At 53.1% G+C, this 20,495-nt stretch overlaps 2 protein-coding genes across 3 annotated transcripts; both read right to left on the reverse strand.

The window, feature by feature from the left end:
- Window positions 1-553: 553 nt before the first annotated feature.
- On the reverse strand, window positions 554-10,645 carry PRIM1 (DNA primase subunit 1). The gene is made up of 13 exons (XM_038752967.1): window positions 10,513-10,645; window positions 6,199-6,356; window positions 5,849-5,955; window positions 5,677-5,750; window positions 5,401-5,537; window positions 5,121-5,179; window positions 4,581-4,690; window positions 4,382-4,473; window positions 4,151-4,292; window positions 3,991-4,060; window positions 1,919-2,013; window positions 983-1,081; window positions 554-835 (listed from the first exon to the last, which is right to left on the reverse strand). The coding sequence occupies exons 1-13, from the start codon at window positions 10,613-10,615 to the stop codon at window positions 816-818; spliced, it is 1,266 nt and encodes a 421-aa protein (XP_038608895.1). The 5' UTR covers window positions 10,616-10,645; the 3' UTR covers window positions 554-815.
- Window positions 10,646-15,372: 4,727 nt separating this feature from the next.
- Window positions 15,373-19,489, reverse strand: LOC119933235 (retinol dehydrogenase 7-like). 2 transcript variants are annotated; one of them, XM_038752644.1, is made up of 5 exons: window positions 19,310-19,489; window positions 18,734-19,087; window positions 16,641-16,899; window positions 15,983-16,146; window positions 15,373-15,731 (listed from the first exon to the last, which is right to left on the reverse strand). In XM_038752644.1, exons 2-5 carry the CDS (start codon window positions 19,062-19,064, stop codon window positions 15,508-15,510), a joined length of 978 nt encoding a protein of 325 aa, XP_038608572.1. In that variant the 5' UTR covers window positions 19,065-19,087; window positions 19,310-19,489; the 3' UTR covers window positions 15,373-15,507. The 2 variants fall into 2 exon arrangements, with proteins under 2 accessions (XP_038608572.1, XP_038608571.1); XM_038752643.1 differs by having other exon boundaries at window positions 19,261-19,489.
- Between the last annotated feature and the right edge of the window lie 1,006 nt (window positions 19,490-20,495).

The raw sequence follows: 20,495 nt of genomic DNA on the forward strand, positions 1-20,495 counted from the left end.
CCCCGCCGAGGGACAACCTGATCGCCTTGTAGCCTCCCCAGCGCTTAGAACAGTGCTTTGCACATGGTAAGCGCTTAATAAATGCCATCATTATTATTATTTTGGGGGAAGCCAAACCAGCCACGAGGTTTCCAGGCCCCTGATGGGCCATCTGTCGGATGGCAAGTGAGAGGGAGCTCCCCCGGCTCTGGGGTCTTGGGGGCCGAGACCCGGCGTCTGGTCTGCCGGTGGGAAGGCGGCTTGGAGCCTCGTGGGGGAAGCCAAATCGTTCACGAGATCTCCAGGGCCCACACCCCCACCATCAGTGGGGCACACCGCCCCTGCCCCATGGGGCTGGGCCCCGGGGGTCGGGGGAGGCTGCCATCTGTACAACAGGTGCCCCTACCCTTGTCCCCACCCTCCCAACCGGGGTAACTGCAGGCTCAGCAGTGACTCTTGGTGAAGGCAAGAGGGTTTAGGAAGCCACGCGGGGTGAGGCAGGGAGGGCCTGGCCTGTCTCAGCCTCAGGGGGCTGAATGGTCCGGGGAGGAAGCATGGATGCAGACGAGGAGCCCAGACGGCAAAGCACGGCGGCTTTTAATAGTTCTGTCCACACGAACGGTGCCAATGGGTGCAGGCCCTGGGTGGGACCCCAACGAAGGGTCCTGGAAGGCAGCCCGGCGGTTGGGGGATGAGGGGAACGGGGACGGACGGCGGCGGCGCCCGGGACCTCGATGGTCCCGAGGCATCTGTGGTCGGAGGGGGTCCGGCCCGGCTGCCGTGCGGTCCCAGGAGCTACGCCTGCCATGGCCGCGGCCGCGGGGACACCGTCGCCTTCAGAAGTCTCTCTGAGCATCTAGAATTAAGCGAGAAACCGCAGGCTCCCCTGGACCGCCTCCCGCTTCCCCCATCCCCTCAGATCATCGCCCCGGGGTCTGGCCGTGGAAGGGATTCTGTGCCGGATGCAGCCCGCCCCTCCTCAGTCCCCCCGCTCCACTCTCACCGCTCCTCTGGAGAAGCTCGCCCTTGTGGGCCCGGTCCAGCCCATCGAGAAAACGCTCAAACACCTGCACGTAGGGGCCCAGGCTGGTTTTCTTGTAGTCTGTGGGTGCAGAGTCAACTGGGCAGTGAGAAGGCTCAGGGACTTCATTCATTCATTCATTCAATCAATCGTATTTATTGAGCGCTTACTGTGTGCAGAGCACTGGACTAAGCACTTGGGAAGTCCAAGTTGGCAACATATAGAGACAGTCCCTACCCAACAGTGGGCTCACAGTCTCAAAGGGGGAGACAGAGAACAAAACCAAACATACTAACAAAATAAAATAAACAGAATAGATATGTACAAGTAAAATAAATAGAGTAATAAATGTGTACAAACATATATACGTATATACAGGTGCTGTGGGGAAGGGAAGGAGGTAAGATGGAGGGATGGAGGGGGGACGAGGGGGAGAGGAAGGAAGGGGCTCATTCAATTGATCGGATTTACTGAGCGCTTACTGTGGGCAGAGCACTGTACTAAGCGCTTGAAATGTATAATACAGTAATAAAGAGAGATAATCCCTGCACCCAACAAGCTCCCAGGCTAGTGGAGGAGAGACAGACGTCGATACAAGTAAACAGGCATCAATATAATAAAATTCGAAATATTTACATAAGTACTGAGGTGGTTTAGCCAGGGCTGACTAGACTGTGAGCCCGCTGTTGGGTAGGGACTGTCTCTATGTGTTGCCGACTTGTACTTCCCAAGCGCTTAGTCCAGTGCTCTGCACACGGTAAGCGCTCAATAAGTACGATTGATTGATTGATCGACCCAGCTCGTGGTCGGAACTGGGAAGAAGAGCCGGGGGCAGGGGGGGAAGAGGGAGAGGTCTCAGAGCTGGAGGAAATGGAGAGGGGGCACCGGGGCGGCCCACCCAGATGGCCCCTTCCTTACCTCGGGCTCGACGCCTGGAGCTGACCTCCGGTTCGTCCCCCGCCGCCGCCGCCTCCTCCTCCCCTTCGATGGAATCCAGCTCTTGGCAGAGACTACTGCGACGCCCCGGGAAAAGGGCGGGAGGGTCAGTCTGGGGTCATGGCTTTTAGACTGTGAGCCCACTCTTTTAGACTGTCAGCCCACTGTTGGGTGGGGACTGTCTCTCTATGTTGCCAACTTGGACTTCCCAAGCGCTTCGTCCAGTGCTCTGCACACAGTAAGCGCTCAATAAATACGATTGATGATGATGATGATGGCTGAATCAGCTCCCTGGGCGGGGCGGGGGAAGCTACCAGGGGCTGGGGTACGGCCCCGACTTGGGAGACGTATAGGCTGGATGGGGAAGGGGACGTGCGGGGGGCTGAAGCTGAGCAGGAAGGTGGCAGAGGTTGGGTGGGGGCATGAGGAGAGAGAGGAAGCTGTCCAGAAAGGGGCCTGAAGCTACTGAGAATAACAAAAACTGTGGTACTTAAGTGCTTACTATGTGCCAAGCACTGTTATAAGCACTGGGGTAGATACTAATAATAATGGCATTTATTCAATCGTATTTATTGAGCGCTTGCTGTGTGCAGAGCACTGTACTGAGCACTTGGGAAGTACAAGTTTTTGGGTGTTTTTTTTGGCATTTATTAAGCGCTTACTATGTGCAAAGCACTGTTCTAAGCGCTGGGGAGGTTACAAGGTGATCAGGTTGTCCCATGTGGGGCTCACAGTCTTAATCCCCATTTTACAGATGAGGGAACTGAGGCACAGAGAAGTTAAGTGACTTGCCCAAAGTCACAGAGCTGACAATTGGCGGAGCCGGGGTTTGAACCCGTGACCTCTGACTCCAAAGCCCGGGCTCTTTTCCACTGAGCCACGCTGCTTCTCAAGTTGGCAACATATAGAGACAGTCCCTACCCAACAGTGGGCTCACAGTCTAGAAGACTGTAACTTATTTATTAAGCGCTTACTATGTGCAAAGTACTGTTCTAAGCGCTGGGGAGGTTACAAGGTGATCAGGTTGTCCCACGGTGGGGCTCACAGTCTTAATCCCAATTTTAAGTTAAACTGACTTACCCCCACCCCCTCGTCCCCCTCTCCATCCCCATCTTACCTCCTTCCCTTCCCCACAGCACCTGTATATATGTATATATGTTTGTACATATTTATTACTCTATTTATTTATTTTACTTGTACATATCTATCCTATTTATTTTATTTTGTTAGTATGTTTGGTTTTGTTCTCTGCCTCCCCCTTTTTAGACTGTGAGCCCACTGCTGGGTAGGGACTGTCTCTATATGTTGCCAACTTGTACTTCCCAAGCGCTTAGTACAGTGCTCTGCACACAGTAAGCGCTCAATAAATACGATTGATTGATCACCCAAAGTAACACAGCAGGGTAGACACAACATCATCAGGTTGGACACAGTCCCTGTCCCAGTTGGGGTTCACACTCTTAATCTCCATTTTACAGATGAGGTGAACTGACTTGCCCAAGGTCACACAGCAGACGTGTGGCGGAGCCGGAATTAGAACCCAAGTCCTTTTGACTCCCATGCTCTATCCACTAGACCACACTACTTCCAAGAGACAGGGGGCTTGTCTGGGATTTGAACCCGGGACCTTTCACACCCAAAGCAAGAATCACACCCCTAGACCAACAAGCCGCTGGCACTGTTGGGTAGGGACCGTCTCTCTAGGTTGCCAACTTGGACTTCCCAAGCGCTTAGTCCAGTGCCCTGCAATCAATCAATCAATCAATCGTATTTATTGAGCGTTTACTGTGTGCAGAGCACTGTACTAAGCGCTTGGGAAGTCCAAGTTGGCAACATATAGAGACAGTCCCTACCCAACAGTGGGCTCACAGTCTAAGAGGGGAGACAGAACAAAACCAAATATACTAACAAAATAAATAGAATAGATATGTTCGGGGGGTCGCGTAACTAACTGCACACAGTAAGCGCTCAATAAATACGATTGATTGATTGATTGATTGAGAAGCAGGGCAAAGGCTAAGCGGGGGAGGGAAAGTGGGGCGGCGGAGGCGCACCTGATGGTGGGGACGGCCCAGGGGTCAAACTGATCCACAGCCTGTAGGTCAATGGGGACAGAAATTCGCCCTGGGGAGAGGGGTGAGAAGGGGGACAGGGGCGTGAGGGTCTGGACCCCCTCACCCCTCACCCCCCGAACTCTAACGGCGGTGGCGGTACCGGTCTTGGGGTGGACGCTGAACGGGCTCTTGAGCAGGTGGCCGAGGCTCTTGCTGACGTTGGCATCCAGGCGGGGGAAGCACAGCTGCAGCATCACCTCCCAATCCGACCATAAACCCGACCGGGCGGCCTTCGGGGTGCTCTGGAGGTGGAAGGGGTGACGCAAACACGTCAGCCACCCCCCGTCCCCTCCCCGTCCTCCCTGCGGTGCCCCGGCCCCCCCCCACCTACCCGCTGTTGCTCCAGCACCTTCTTCAGGTGGTGCCAGCGCTGCCGGGAGCCGGGAAGCTTGGGCAAGTCGCAGGACAGGGTCTCGCGCAGCGGTGCGGAAGCTAAGGAGCGCTGACACGGGGGCGAGAGCATCCGCGACCCCCCCCAGCCCCAAACCAACCCGCCCGCTGCCACCTCCGACCCACGGGGCGAAGGATATTTTCCGGTACGAGGGCGATGACCTTGTCCAAGCGCTCCTTGCTGGCCAGGAAATCCTGACCGTCCACGGCATAGTCTTCAAAGTAGTCTTCCACCAAGCTTACCGACCTCCTGCAGTCACAAAGCGTTGGGGCGGGGGGACATGGTCAGCTGGGGACAGACACAGGGGTTGAGACAGAGGGGCCACGGTGTTTCCCAGCCGACGCGACACATATAGAGACGGTCCCTACCCAACAGCAGGCTCACAGTCTAGAAGGGCTCACAGTCTAGAAGGACATGAGGAAACCGAGGCACAGAGAGTGAAGTGATTTGCCCACGGTCCCACAGCAGACAAACGGCGGAGGTGGCAAGTCACTTCACTTCTCTGTGCCTGTTACCTCACCTATAAAATGGGGATTGCGACTGTGAGCCCCCCCGTGGGACAACCTGATCTCCTTGTAACCTCCCCAGCGCTTAGAACAGTGCTTTGCACATAGTAAGTGCTTAATAAATGCCATTATCACCATCATCACCCCATCCCCCCAGCCGACACCCCACGTACCTGACGAACGAGTGAACCCTCTCCCCGAGGTGGACTTTCTTCACCGTCTCTCGGCCGCCCTGCAACATCAGCCCCCCCCGTAACCACATCCCCACCTCGGCCGACGACCCCGTGCCCTTCCTCCCGACCCCGTCCCCCCAAACCGTGCCGCCCCACCCTGGCTCAACGGTCCAGTCCTTGGGGCTCCCGGTTCAGAGACGGGGGACGCGGGATCGGCGGGGAAGAGCACAGGGACAGAGGGGATGGGAGGGCTGGGGAAGCCGGGTGGCAGAGGGCTCACCTTGACGAGGCTCAGGTACTCGACGATGCCCGAACGCACGGCCGGAGACAGCTTCCTGGCCGAAGCGTCACAGACCCAGCAGTGGACGCCTCTCCTGCCCGAGTAAACCCACAGGCGATGCTGGAACCCAAAGTCCTCTGCGGGGGTGCGGAGATGGGGAGCGGCCGTCAGAGACCTCAACTCCACCCTGGTGCCCCACCTCACTGCCCCCGGTCACGGAAGCCCGACTCCATCGGGGGCAAGGGGTGACAGGGAGCGGGGACCCCCAACGCTCACCCCTCAGGGCCCGGTCCAGGATGTGGATGGCCATGGTCATGAGAGTCCAGCACTTGGGACAGATCTCTGCAGAGCTGGAATGGAATTAACTTCTAACTCCTCCCTGCCCCTCCGGCCCACCACGGCTTCCTCGGCAACCCCTCCCGCAGCTGCTGCACCCACCCCGTCACACCTGCAACACAGCCTGACGTCGTCGTAGTCTGTCATGTCAATGTCAAACACGAGCTCTTTCTCCTGGGCCTGGAAAGCCCCCGGCTTCACAGTGTTGTGCTGACTGGGCTGGAGCCGGAGGGAGTCTGTGAGCGGCGGGCAGCCACCAGTCGGAGACCGCCGGCCGCTCGCTGGACCCTTCCCACGCCCACCTCCCTCGCCCAAGCCCCGAGGGCAGCCGCCGGGGTTGGGGGGGTGCACTGTGTGAGTGGCCGGAGGAAACCAGTCACCCCGTCCACCCTATTGTGACCTCCGGGCCCGTCCCACAGTGCCCAGCCCCCACTGGACCCCCGGCCCCCGCCAGCGTCTCACCCTGTGCGAGTAGACGGCTCCGACGTCGATCTTGTAGGGACTCAGCTTCTGCATCTCCTTCTCCAGCTCGGCCTGCGTGCCGAACGACTGGTAGCGGATGTACACGTCGTCCTTGAGCGTGAAGGAGAACTCCCGGTGCTGGAAGTACCGCTTCTCCACTGCATGACAGCCCGGCGACCGAGCGCTCAATCCCTCGCGGAGGCCGAGCGGCCCAACCTCGTGGAGGCCGAGCCCCTCAACCCCGTGGAGACTGAGCAGCTGAGCCCGTGGAGGCCGAGTGCTCAATCATTTACTTGTGGGCAGGGAACGGGTGTACCAACTCTGTTATACTCTACTGAGAGCTCGTCTCCTCCAGGAGGCCTTCCCAGACTGAGCCCTTCCTTCCACTCCCCCTCGTCCCCCTCTCCACCCCCCGCATCTTACCTCCTCCCCTTCCCCACAGCACCTGTATATATGTTTGTACATATTTATTTACTCTATTTATTTATTTTACTTGTACCTATCTATTCTATTTATTTTATTTTGTTAGTATGTTTGGTTTTGTTCTCTGTCTCCCCCTTCTAGACTGTGAGCCCACTGTTGGGTAGGGACTGTCTCTATATGTTGCCAACTTGCACTTCCCAAGCGCTTAGTCCAGTGCTCTGCACACAGTAAGCGCTCAATAAATACGATTGATTGATTGATTGATACTGTAGCCTCCCAAAACCTTAGTACACTGTTCTGCATGCAGTAAGAATTTAATAAGTAGTACTGACTGAACCAACATCAGCTGGGCCAGAATGGCATGCCAAGTAATTGGGAGAGTGCCCTAGTTAATTCATTCAATCTTATTTATTGAGCATTGTGTGCAGAGCACTGTACTAAGCGCTAATTACCACAAGGCCTGCCCACTGTACTGGTCAAGCCCCGGCCCCCCAAACCCTCCCAGCCGGTAGCCTAGGACCCCCAGGACCTACTCAATGGCTGCATTTCTTCATCCCCTCCACCCTCACAAGGTCAAGAGCTTGGTAGGAGTTTCCCTCCCCATCCCCCCTGCCTTACCTCCTTCCCCTCCCCACAGCACCTGTATATGTTTGTACGTATTTATTACTCTATTTATTTAATTCGTACATATTTATTCTATTTATTTTACTTTGTTAATATGTTTTGTTCTCCGTCTCCCCCTTCTAGACTGAGCCCGCTGTTGGGTAGGGACCGTCTCTATATGTTGCCAACTTGTACTTCCCGAGCGCTTAGTACAGTGCTCTGCACACAGTAAGCGCTCCATAAATACGACTGAATCAATGAATGGTAGGGCATGATTGCCAGCTTGCCCGGTAAGTCTGAGTGCCCCGGGCATGAGGTTGCAGGGGAAGGGGAGGGCCTGCACAGAGCTGTTGAATCGGAATAGGGGGGCATTTGGGGTGTCAACCAGATTAGGCATCCAGCTGAACACCAGACCCGCCTGGCTGGCATCCTTGATGCCAGGTGGCAAGGAAAAGAGGGGCACACCCTAACCCCCAGGTGATGATGATGACGGCATTTGTTAAGCACTTACTATGTGCAAAGCACTGTTCTAAGTGCTGGGGGGATACAAGGTGATCAGGTTGTCCCACGTGGGGCTCGCAGTCTTAATCCCCATTTTCCAGACGAGGTAACTGAGGCACAGAGCAGTGAAGTGACTTGCCCAAGGTCACACAGCAGACATGTGGCAGAGCCGGGATTCGAACCCATGATCTCTGACTCCAATGCCCGGGCTCTTTCCACTGAGCCACGCTGCTTCTGTTCAACCCAGCCTCAAGCCTGGCCCTATTCATTCATTCATTCGTATTTATTGAGCGCTTACTGTGTGCAGAGCACTGTACTAAGCGCTTGGGAAGTCAATCAATCAATCAATCGTATTTATGGAGCGCTTACGGTGTGCAGAGCACTGTACTGAGCGCTTGGGAAGTACAAGCTGGCAACATATAGAGACAGTCCCTACCCAACAGTGGGCTCACAGTCTAGAAGGGGGAGACAGAGAACAAAACCAAACATATTAACAAAATAAAATAAATAGAATAGATATGTACAAGTAAAATCAATCAATCAATCAATCATATTTATTGAGCACTTACTGTGTGCAGAGCACTGTACTAAGCGCTTGGGAAGTACAAGTTGGCAACATATAGAGACAGTCGCTACCCAACAGTGGGCTCACAGTCTAAAAGGGGGAGACAGAGAACAAAACCAAACATACTAACAAAATAAAATAAATAGGATAAATATGTACAAGTAAAATAAATAAATAAACAGAGTAACAGATATGTACAAACATATATACATATGTAAAATGGGGATGAAGACTGTGAGCCCCCCGTGGGACAACTTGATCACCTTGGAACCTCACCAGCGCTTAGAACAGTGCTTTGCACGTAGTAAACACTTAATAAATGCCATTATTATTATTATAGAGTAATAAATCCGTACAAACATATTTACAGGTGCCCTATTCATCATCATCATCATCATCAATCGTATTTATTGAGCGCTTACTATGTGCAGAGCACTGCACCAAGCGCTTGGGAAGTCCAAGCTGGCAACTTCTAGAGACAGTCCCTACCCAACCGTGGGCTCGCAGTCTAAAAGGGGGAGACACAGAACAAAACCAAACATACTAACAAAATGAAATAAATAGAATAGATAGGTACAAGTAAAATAAATAAATAAATAGAGTAACAAATATGTACAAACATATATACATATGTAAAATGGGGATGAAGACTGTGAGCCCCCCGTGGGACAACCTGATCACCTTGGAACCTCCCCAGCGCTTAGAACAGTGCATTGCACATAGTAAGCGCTTAATAAATGCCATTATTATTATTATTATTATTATTATTATAGAGTAACAAATCCGTACAAACATATCTACAGGTGCCCTATTCCTGCCCCAGCTCCCACCCCGCAGGCTCCAGCCTCCTCCTCATCAAACGTATTTATTGAGCGCTTACTGTGTGCAGAGCACTGGACTAAGAGCTTGGGAAGTCCAACTTGGCAACATCTAGAGACGGTCCCTACCCAACCGTGGGCTCACAGTCTGAAAGGGGGAGACGGAGAACAAAACCAAACATACTAACAGAATAAAATAAATAGGATAGATATGTACAAGTAAAATAAATAAATAAATAAATAGAGTAACAAATATGTACAAACATATATACATATGTAAAACGGGGATGAAGACTGTGAGCCCCCCGTACGTACAAGTAAAATAAATAAATAAATAAAGTAGCAAATACGTACAAACATATATACATATCATCATCATCATCAGTCGTATTTATTGAGCGCTTACTATGTGCAGAGCACTGGACTAAGCGCTTGGGAAGTCCAAGCTGGCAACATCCAGAGACAGTCCCTACCCAACAGTGGGCTCACAGTCTAGAAGGGGGAGACAGAGAACAAAACCAAACATACTAACAAAATAAAATAAATAGGATAGATATGTACAAGTAAAATAAATAAATAAATAGAGTAACAAATATGTACAAACATATATACATATGTAAAATGGGGATGAAGACTGTGAGCCCCCCGTATGTACAAGTAAAATAAATAAATAAAGTAACAAATATGTACAAACATATATACATCTGTAAAATGGGGATGAAGACTGTGAGCCCCCCGTGGGACAACCTGATCACCTTGGAACCCTTCCTTCCTCTCCCCCTCGTCCCCCACCCCATCCCCCCCATCTTACCTCCTTCCCTTCCCCACAGCACCTGGATATATGGATATCTGTTTGTACATATTCATTACTCTATTTATTGATTGATTTTACTTGTACATATCTATTCTATTTATTTTGTTAGTCTGTTGGGTTTTGTTCTCCGTCTCCCCCTTTTAGACTGTGAGCCCGCTGTTGGGTAGGGACTGTCTCTAGATGTTGCCAGCTTGTACCTCCCAAGCGCTTAGTCCATCATCATCAATCGTATTTATTGAGCGCTTACTCTGTGCAGAGCACTGGACTAAGCGCTTGGGAAGTCCAAATTGGCAACATCTAGAGACAGTCCCTACCCAACAGTGGGCTCACAGTCTAAAAAGTGGGCTCACAGTCTAAAAGTGCACATAGTGAGCGCTCAATAAATACGATTGATGATGATGATGATGACGGTGGAACCTCCCCAGCGCTTAGAACAGTGCTTTGCACGTAGTAAGCGCTTAATAAATGCCATTATTATCATTATTGTTATTGTTATAGAGTAATAAATCTGTACAAACATATCTACAGGTGCCCTGTTCCTGCCCCAGCTCCCACCCTGCAGGCTCCAGCCTCCTCCCCGGGGGACGGACCTCGGCCATAGCTGAGCCAGCGGTAATACTGGGAGAAGGGGAAGAGGCGTCGGTAATACACCCGGAGCAGCTCCGGTAGGGCCGCAGCATCAAACGGCTCCATCCTCCCCGGGCCACCAGGTCCATCTGGCGGGAAACTCCAAACGGGCGCCACCTGCGCATGCGCGCCCGAAACCCGCGCAGGCGCGAAAGGCCGGCGGGGGCCGCGAGGGGTTCTGGGAGTGGTAGTTCTCTCCCCGGCCCGGGGATTCTGGGAGTGGTAGTTCTCTCCCCGGCCCGGGGATTCTGGGAGTGGTAGTTCCCTCCGCGGCCCGGGGATTCTGGGAGTTGTAGTTCTCTCCTCGGCCCGGGGATTCTGGGAGTGGTAATAATAATAATGATGGCATTTGTTAAGCGCTTACTACGTGCAAAGCACTGTTCTAAGCGCTGGGGGGGATACACAGTGATTAGGTTGTAGTTCCCTCCCCGGCCCGGGGATTCTGGGAGTGGTAGTTCCCTCCCCGGACCGGGGATTCTGGGAGTGGTAGTTCCCTCCCCGGCCCGGGGATTCTGGGAGGGGTAGTTCTCTCCCAGGCCAGGGGATTCTGGGAGTGGTAGTTCCCTCCCCGGCCCGGGGATTCTGGGAGTGGTAGTTCCCCCCCGGCCCGGGGATTCTGGGAGTGGTAGTTCCCTCCCCGTCCCGGGGATTCTGGGAGGGGTAGTTCTGGGGATTCTGGGAGCGGTAGTTAAAATAAATAAAATATTTATTTTATTTTATTAGTATGTTTGGTTTTGTTGCCCCTCTCCCCCTCATCCCCTTCTCCTTCCCCACAGCACCTGTATATATGTATATATGTTTGTACATATTTATTACTCTATTTATTTATTTTACTTGTACATATCTATTCTACTTATTTTATTTTGTTAGTATGTTTGGTTTTGTTCTCTGTCTCCCCCTTTTAGACCTTGAGCCCACTGTTGGGCAGGGACTGTCTCTAGATGTTGCCAATTTGGACTTCCCAAGCGCTTAGTCCAGTGCTCTGCACACAGTAAGCGCTCAATAAATACGATTGATGATGATGATGATGGGGGGGATAAAAGGTGATCAGGTTGTAGTTCCCTCCCCCGCCCGGGGACTCTGGGAGTGGTAATAATAATAATGATGGCATTTGCTAAGCGCTTACTATGTGCAAAGCACTGTTCTAAGCGCTGGGGGGGATACAAGGTGATCAGGTTGTCCCGCATCAATCAATCAATCAATCAATCATATTTATTGAGCGCTTACTGTGTGCAGAGCACTGTACTAAGCACTTGGGAAGTCCAAGTTGGCAACATATAGAGACAGTCCCTACCCAACAGTGGGCTCACAGTCTAAAAGGACTAAGGTCTAAAAGTCTAAAAGCCCTCATGGGGCTCACAGGCTTCATCCCCATTTTACAGATGACTGAGCCCCTTCCTTCCTCTCCCCCTCGTCCCCCTCTCCACCCCCCTCATCTTACCTCCTTCCCTTCCCCACAGCACCTGTATGTATGTATATATGTTTGTACATATTTATTACGCTATTTATTTATTTTACTTGTACATATCTATTCTATTGATTTTATTTTGTTAGTATGTTTGGTTTTGTTCTCTGTCTCCCCCTTTTAGACTGTGAGCCCACTGTTGGGTAGGGACTGTCTCTAGATGTTGCCAACTTGGACTTCCCAAGTGCTTAGTACGGTGCTCTACACACAGTAAGTGCTCAATAAATACGATTGATTGATTGATTGATTGATCCCCATTTTACAGATGACTGAGCCCCTTCATTCCTCTCCCCCTCGTCCCCCTCTCCACCCCCCTCATCTTACCTCCTTCCCTTCCCCACAGCACCTGTATGTATGTATATATGTTTGTACATATTTATTACGCTATTTATTTATTTTACTTGTACATATCTATTCTATTGATTTTATTTTGTTAGTATGTTTGGTTTTGTTCTCTGTCTCCCCCTTTTAGACTGTGAGCCCACTGTTGGGTAGGGACTGTCTCTAGATGTTGCCAACTTGGACTTCCCAAGTGCTTAGTACGGTGCTCTACACACAGTAAGTGCTCAATAAATACGATTGATTGATTGATTGATTGATCCCCATTTTACAGATGACTGAGCCCCTTCATTCCTCTCCCCCTCGTCCCCCTCTCCATCCCCCTCATCTTACCTCCTTCCCTTCCCCACAGCACCTGTATGTATGTATATATGTTTGTACATATTTATTACGCTATATATTTATTTTACTTGTACATATCTATTCTATTGATTTTATTTTGTTAGTATGTTTGGTTTTGTTCTCTGTCTCCCCCTTTTAGACTGCAAGCCCGCTGTTGGGTAGGGACTGTCTCTATATGTTGCCAACTTGGACTTCCCAAGCGCTTAGTACAGTGCTCTGCACACAGTAAGCGCTCAATAAATACGATTGATTGATTAAAGTGACTTTTTTAATGGTATTTATTAAGCGCTTACTATGTGTAAAGCACTGTCCTAAGCACTGGGGAGGTTCCAAGGTGATCAGGTTGTCCCACATGGGGCTCACAGTCTTAATCCCCATTTTACAGATAACTGAGGCCCAGAGAAGTGAAGTGACTTGCCCAAAGTCACACAGCTGACAATTGGCGGAGCCGGGATTTGAACCCAAGACCTCTGACTCCAAAGCCCGTGCTCTTTCCACTGAGCCACGCTGCTTCTCAGCTCTCTTGGAGAAGTTGAAGCATTGGGATTTGGGCGAGCGTGGGGCCAGGCTGGGGAAGGAGAAAGTGCTGAAACTACTCGGGCTGCGGACGAGGAGGCACCTGAACCTGGAGATGATTTTTGGCCGTCTCCCTCATCAATCAATCAGTCGTATTTATTGAGCGCTTACTGTGTGCAGGGCACTGTACTAAGCACTTGGGAAGTCCAAGTTGGCAACATATAGAGACGGTCCCTACCTAACAGTGGGCTCACAGTCTAGAAGCGGGAGACAGAGAACAAAACAAAACATATTAACAAAATAAAATAAATAGAATAGATATGTACAAGTAAAATAAATAAATAGAGTAAATAAATACGTACTAACATATATACATATATACAGGTGCTGTGGGGAAGGGAATCAATCAATCAATCAATCGTATTTATTGAGTGCTTACTGTGTGCAGAGCACTGTACTAAGCGCTTGGGAAGTACAAGTTGGCAACATATAGAGACAGTCCCTACCCAACAGTGGGCTCACTCCCCCTGCCCTACCCCCCTCCCCGCCCCACAGCACTGCTGTATATATTGTACATATTTACTATTCTATTTATTAATGATATATATCTATAATTCTGTTTACTTATATAGATGCTATCGATGCCTGTCTACACCTGTCTACATGTTTTGTTTTGTCGTCTGTCTCCCCCTTCTAGACTGTGAGCCCGTTGTTGGGTAGGGACCGTCTCTAGTTGCCGACTTGTACTTCCCAAGCGCTTAGTACAGTGCTCTGCACACAGTAAGCGCTCAATAAATACGATTGAATGAATGCCTGTCTGCTTGTTTTGTTTGCCGGATACCTGCTATGTGCAGAGCGCTGTGCTGAGCACGTACTGTGTGCACAGAGCTGTCCTCGGTACGTACTATCAGCAGAGGGTTTTACCAGGTGCCTATTAAATAAAAATAATAATGGCATTTGTTAAGCGCTTACTATGTGCAAAGCACTGTTCTAAGTGCTGGGGGGGATACAAAGTGATCAAGTTGTCCCACGTGGGGCTCACTGTCTTAATCCTCATTTTACAGATGAGGTAACTGAGGCTCAGGGAAGTTAAGTGACTTGCCCAAGGCCACACAGCAGACAGGAGGCGGAGCTGGGATTCGAACCCATGACCTCTGACTCCAAAGCCCGTGCTCTTCTCCACTGAGCCACGCTGCTCCTCTATTGTGTGCAGAGCCCTGTACTGGGCACCTGCTGTACGCAGAGCACTGCACTATAATAAGAATAATAATGTTGGTATTTGTTAAGCGCTTACTATGTGCAAAGCACTGTTCTAAGCGCTGGGGAGGTTACAAGGTGATCAGGTTGTCCCACGGGGGGCTCACAGTCTTAATCCCCATTTTACAGATGAGGGAACTGAGGCCCAGAGAAGCGAAGTGACTTGCCCAAAGTCACACAGCTGACAATTGGCGGAGCCGGGATTTGAACCCATGACCTCTGACTCCAAAGCCCAGGCTCTTTCCATTGGGCCACGCTGCTTCTCTTGGGTCCAGAGTGCTGCCCTGGGCATTTCCTGGGTGCGGAGCACTATACCGGGCGCACCTGCTATGTGCAGAGAGCTATACCGGGGCTGGCGTGGGGACTGCAAGCCCGGTGTCGGCAGGGATTGTCTCTATTGCACTTTCCAAGCGCTTAGCACAGTGCTCCGCACACAGGAAGCGCTCAATAAAGACGACTGAATAAATGAATGAAGGGAGGGAGGGAGGGAGAAGGTTGGGCCGCAGCCTACGCTGAGTTTTTGCCGAGTCTCTGGGGCCGTTGGTGAAGGGGAAGCGCTCAGTAAATACGATTGATCAATCAATCAATCAATCGTATTTATTGAGCGCTTACTATGTGCAGAGCACTGTACTAAGTGCTTGGGAAGTACAAATTGGCAACACATAGAGACAGTCCCTACCCAACAGTCGGCTCACAGTCTAAAATGATTGATGATGATGATGATGATGATGACCAGGCCGCCGGGGTGGGCACGGGAGGGGAGGTGGGGAAGGGGGTCCCGGCCAAGCCGGGCCAGGCTGGGCAAGGCGGTGACAGCGAGCCCACCCTGTCCCTGGGTCACAGCACGCGAATAGAGGGAAACAGGAGGTGAAGAACTCGCTTTCTTTATAAGGGGAAAGGGTCCAGGGGGTGAGGGTGGGGGGGGGGGGGGTCCCACGGCTTAGGGCCTACTAGCCTCGCACCTGATCCCTCCCCGCCGCACGCGCTGGAGCCCCCGTCCCCAGACGGGCACAGCAGCCCCCCGCCCGGCCTCTGCCCGCTAACGGGCCCGTGCCGGGGGCACGCTGCTCAGGAAGCTTCTGAGCAGGAAGTCGCTCAGCGATGTGGGCAGATAGGACAGGGGCAGGTAGATGAACTGGGCGTCACGGCCGGGAGCGTAGCGGGTCCGAGGGTGGACGGCCGTCAGCGCGTGGGTCATGCAGCCGTACACCGGGGACAGGTCGGTCTTGGCCTCGGAAATCAGGCGCTCCAGGCCCCGGCAATCTGGGCAGAGGAAAGGAGGACTGACTTGGAGAAGGCGGGAGAGGGGTGTGGGACCCCTCTCTATCAATCAATCGTATTTATTGAGCACTTACTGTGTGCAGAGCACTGTACTAGGCACTGTCGCTGCTCTATGGTCTCCCTCCATTCCCTCCCCACCCCATAGTCCCTCTCCTGCCCCCAAACACCCCTTCCCTCCTTCTATTGCCCCTAGGCCCCTCCCGCCTCCCCCCTTCCCCTGGCTCGGGGCTCACAGCTGTCCAGGTAGACATCCCCATAGCTCTCCCTGGCCCCGGGGGGTGCGCGGCTCCAGGTGGCGGCCACCAAGGCCCGCATGTTTTCCGGCGCCAGGATTTGGGTCCGGAAGTTGCCCGGTTCGATGATGGCCACTTTGACGCCGAAGTGGAAAAGTTCACGCCTGAAACGGAGGAAACCAGAGGTGGAGCGGGAATCCTGGGCCAGAGCACGAGGACGGGCTCGCGCGTCTCTCAGGGGCGTCACGGAGGTCGCCGACGGGGCAGAGGCTGTGTTAGGGGAGCCCAGGGTGGGACTTTTAGACCGCGAGCCCACTGTTGGGTAGGGACTGTCTCTATATGTTGCCAACTTGTACTTCCCAAGCGCTCTGCACACGGTAAGCGCTCAATAAATACGATTGATGATGACTTGGGCAGCCGGATCAGAGCGGGGAACTTCAGGTGGAGCTGAGTGCCGGGGATGATCGTGCCAGCGCTTAGTACAGTACTTGGCAATTGGTAAGCCCTTAACAAGTACCGTTATTACTATTATAAATTGGAACCAGTCCCAACCGTGAACCTGGCCCCGGCCACGGGCCTCCCCCAGTAGGAGGTCGCAGGGGTTGGGATCTTAGGGAGGGAGGGCTTCGGGGAGCTGGGGGCGGGACAGGGATCTCACCGCAGGCTGTCCGAGAAGGCTTCCACCCCAAACTTGGAGATGCAGTAGCCGCCGCCAAAGACGGACAGGCGGCCCATGACGCTGGCCACGTTGACGATGCGGCCCCGGGCCCGCTTGACCAGGGGCAGCAGGGTGAGCGTCACGTCGATCAGCCCCAGGAGGTTGACGTCCAGCACCTTGGTGAAGTCTTCCTTGGTCAGCCACTCGTTGGGCACCATCGGAAAGGCGATGCCCGCATTGTTCACCAGGCCCCAGAGCCCTGCCACCGGGAGAACAGAACTCTCAGGATCATCAGGCCGGCCCTCAGGGACGACACGGTGCGGGGGAAGGCCTGGGGATCGGGGTTTCGGCCTGGGGATCGGGCTGGCCTGGGAGTGGAGTTGGACTGGGGTCAGGGTGCCCTGAAGATAGGGTTGACCTGTCTCGGGGGAAGGGTCGGCTGGGGCTCGGGTCTGCCTAGGGGAGGGGTCTGGGTGCCGGTCCTGCCAGCGTTGGCTGCTCTGTCTGCGCCATGTGAGCCGGGGGTGCCAGTGCACTTGGCCCCCCTTCTCCCCCGTTAGAGAAGCAGCGAGGCTTAGCGGATACAGCACAGGCCTTGGAGTCAGAAGGACCTGGGTTCTGATACTGGCTCTGCCACTTGTCTGCTGTGTGACCTTGGGTAAGTCACTTCACTTCTCTAGGCCATCTGTAAAATGGGGATTAAGACTGTGATCCCCATGTGAGACAGGGACTGTGTTCCTTCCTCTCCCCCTCATCCCCCTCTCCATCCCCCCCCATCTTACCTCCTTCCCTTCCCCACAGCACCTGTATATATGTATATATGTTTGTACATATTTATTACTCTATTTTACTTGTACATATCTATTCTATTTATTTTATTTTGTTAGTATGTTTGGTTTTGTTCTCTGTCTCCCCCTTTTAGAATGTGAGCCCACTGTTGGGTAGGGACTGTCTCTATATGTTGCCAACTTGTACTTCCCAAGCGCTTAGTCCAGTGCTCTGCACACACTAAGCGCTCAATAAATACGATTGATGATGATGATTGATGATGTTCAACCCGATTTGCTTGTATCTAACACAGCGCTTAGTATGATGCCCGGCCCATAGTAAGCGGTTAACAAATGCCACGGCTATTATCATTATTCACCCCCTCCTACCTCACCTCCCTTCTCCCCTTCTCCAGCCCAGTCCGCACACCCCACTCCTCTGCCGCCGCTAACCTCCTCACTGTGCCTCGTTCTCGCCTGTCCTGCCATCGACCCCCGGCCCACGTCCTACCTCCATCCTGGAATGCCCTCCCTCCACTCATCCACCAAACTAGCTCTCTTCCTCCCTTCAAAGCCCAACTGAGAGCTCACCTCCTCCAGGAGGCCTTCCCAGACTGAGCTGCCCCCTTTTTTCTCTCCTCCTCCTCCTCCCCTCCCCATCGCCCTCTCTCCCTCCCTCTGCCCTACCTCCTTCCCCTCCCCACAGCACTTGTGTATATATGTACATACTTATTACTCTATTTTATTAATGATGTGTATATAGCTACAATTCTATTTATTCTGATGGTATTGTCACCCGTCTACTTGTTTTGATTTGTTGTCTGTCTCCTCCTTCTAGACTGTGAGCCCATTATTGGACAGGGACTGTCTCTATATGTTGCCAATTTGTACTTCCCAAGCATTTAGTGCAGTGCTCTGCACACAGTAAGCGCTCAATAAATATGATTGAATGAATGAACGAATTATTATTATTTTTATTTCTATTCTCCCACAGTGCCTCCCGACACTCATCCTCACTAAGAAAACTTCCGTGCCCTGACTCTGCGTGGGCTAGGGAAGCTACGGAGCTCTGGGGGGCTGAAGCGGCTACAAGGTTCTGGGGGCGGACGCCTAGGCAGCTCGGCACCTCATCCTGACCGTGCATCATCCCAGAACCCACATCCTGACCACGAGCCCAGACCTGGACTCCAACCTCACCACGGACTCCTCAGGCCGAGTCCCCGAGGACCGAAAGGCCGAGTGAGGCCTTACCCCCACAGCCTCCTGCCCTTCCCCTCTCCCCTCTGCCCCGCACCCCGTCACCGGCGTGTGGGGACGGCACCGCACCTCGCTCGCCCACGGCCTCCCGGGCCCATTGGGCCGCCGCCCGGACGCTCTCGGGCCGGGTCACGTCCAGCAGCACCGTCTGCAGCCTCCCGGACGCCTTCCGCCGCAGCTGCTCGGCCCCTCGCTCCGTCAGGCAGGCGGCCAGCACCCGCAGCCCGCGCCGGTCCAGCTGGGTGGCCAGCTGATGGCCGAAGCCCGAGTCACAGCCCGTGATGAACACGAACCGGTCGTGCAGCTGCCCCACTGTCTGCCGCTCCCGCTGCCAGCGCCACAGCCACCACAGCAGGGCCGTCGCCCCCGCCACCACGTACGGCCACGACAACAGCCACATGGTCCCCGCAGCGCAGGCCCACCCTGTCGAGGAAGGGAACTGTTCAAGCCCTTCCTGTCCTGCCTCACCCGCCCAGCCCACCCCTGGCAGCTGCTGAGGCTCAGGGTGGACAGGGGCCGAGCCCTGATTCGCCCACCCCCACGTCACCCTGAAAAGGGTTAATCCTCTGCATCCACCCCATCCCCTGTTCTCCCACCTCCTCCAGTTGGGTTCGCTGCCCAAGCCGGCCCGGCCCGCTGCCCGAACTGGTTCCCCAAGGGTCAGGGATGGGCAGCGCTGCTGGATCTGTTCAGGGATTGGTGGTCGTACCACCTCTCCTTAAGAGCAGCCCGCTGAGCGGGGTGCCCCAGGTCGAGGCCCGACTCTTCAGGGCCCGAGGCTTTGGTGGGCCAGATTTAAGCCTCGATTTTCCTGTCTTGCCAGCTTCCTGATCCTTCTGGCCCCGCCTGAGGCCTGCAGGCCCCGGGACCATAGGCGGCCGTCCCCTGGCCCTCCCCTGCCCCTCCCCTGCCCTGCTCCAATCCAGTTGTCCTGTGAAGAGGCGGGCACTCCCCACCCCGCTGCCCAGGCCCCCCTCACATCCAGGGTCACCGCACCCCTCTATTCTATACCCCCCCAACCCACAGGTTCCCCCAGCCCCACAGCCTCACACCCCTACTCATTCATTTATTCATTCATTCAGTCGTATTTGTTGAGTGCTTACGGTGTGCAAAGCATTGTATTAAGCTCATGAGAGACACATTCCCAGCCCAAAACGAGCTCACAGCCTAGAGAGGGAGACAGACATTAATATAAATAAATATATACATATTATGTATGTGCTTATGGTAGTGTCTATGTATATATATATATGCACATATATACAGGAGAAACAGTAAAGTGAAGTGGATAGAGCACGGGCTGGGGAATCGGAAGGTTATGGGTTCTAATCCAGGCTCCTCCACTTGTCTGCAGCGTGACCCTGGGTAAGTCACTCTGCTTCTCTGTGCCTCAGTTACCTCATCTGTAAAATGGGGATTGAGACTGTGATGTATATATATACACACATATATACAGGAGAAACAGTAAAGTGAAGTGGATCGAGCACGCGCTGGGGAATCGGAAGGTTATGGGTTCTAATCCAGGCTCCTCCACTTGTCTGCAGCGTGACCCTGGGTAAGTCACTCTACTTCTCTGTGCCTCAATTACCTCATCTGTAAAATGGGGATTGAGACTGTGATGTATATATATACACACATATATAGGGGAGAAACAGTAAAGTGAAGTGGATAGAGCATGGGCTGGGGAATCAGAAGGTTATGGGTTCTAATCCAGGCTCCTCCACTTGTCTGCAGCGTGACCGGGGTAAGTCACTCTACTTCTCTGTGCCTCAGTTACCTCAGAGACTGTGAGTCCCACGTGGCACAGGAACCTGTAAAATGGGGATTGAGA

Source organism: Tachyglossus aculeatus, chromosome 10 (assembly GCF_015852505.1).
Source record: "Tachyglossus aculeatus isolate mTacAcu1 chromosome 10, mTacAcu1.pri, whole genome shotgun sequence".
Classification (NCBI taxonomy): domain Eukaryota; kingdom Metazoa; phylum Chordata; class Mammalia; order Monotremata; family Tachyglossidae; genus Tachyglossus; species Tachyglossus aculeatus.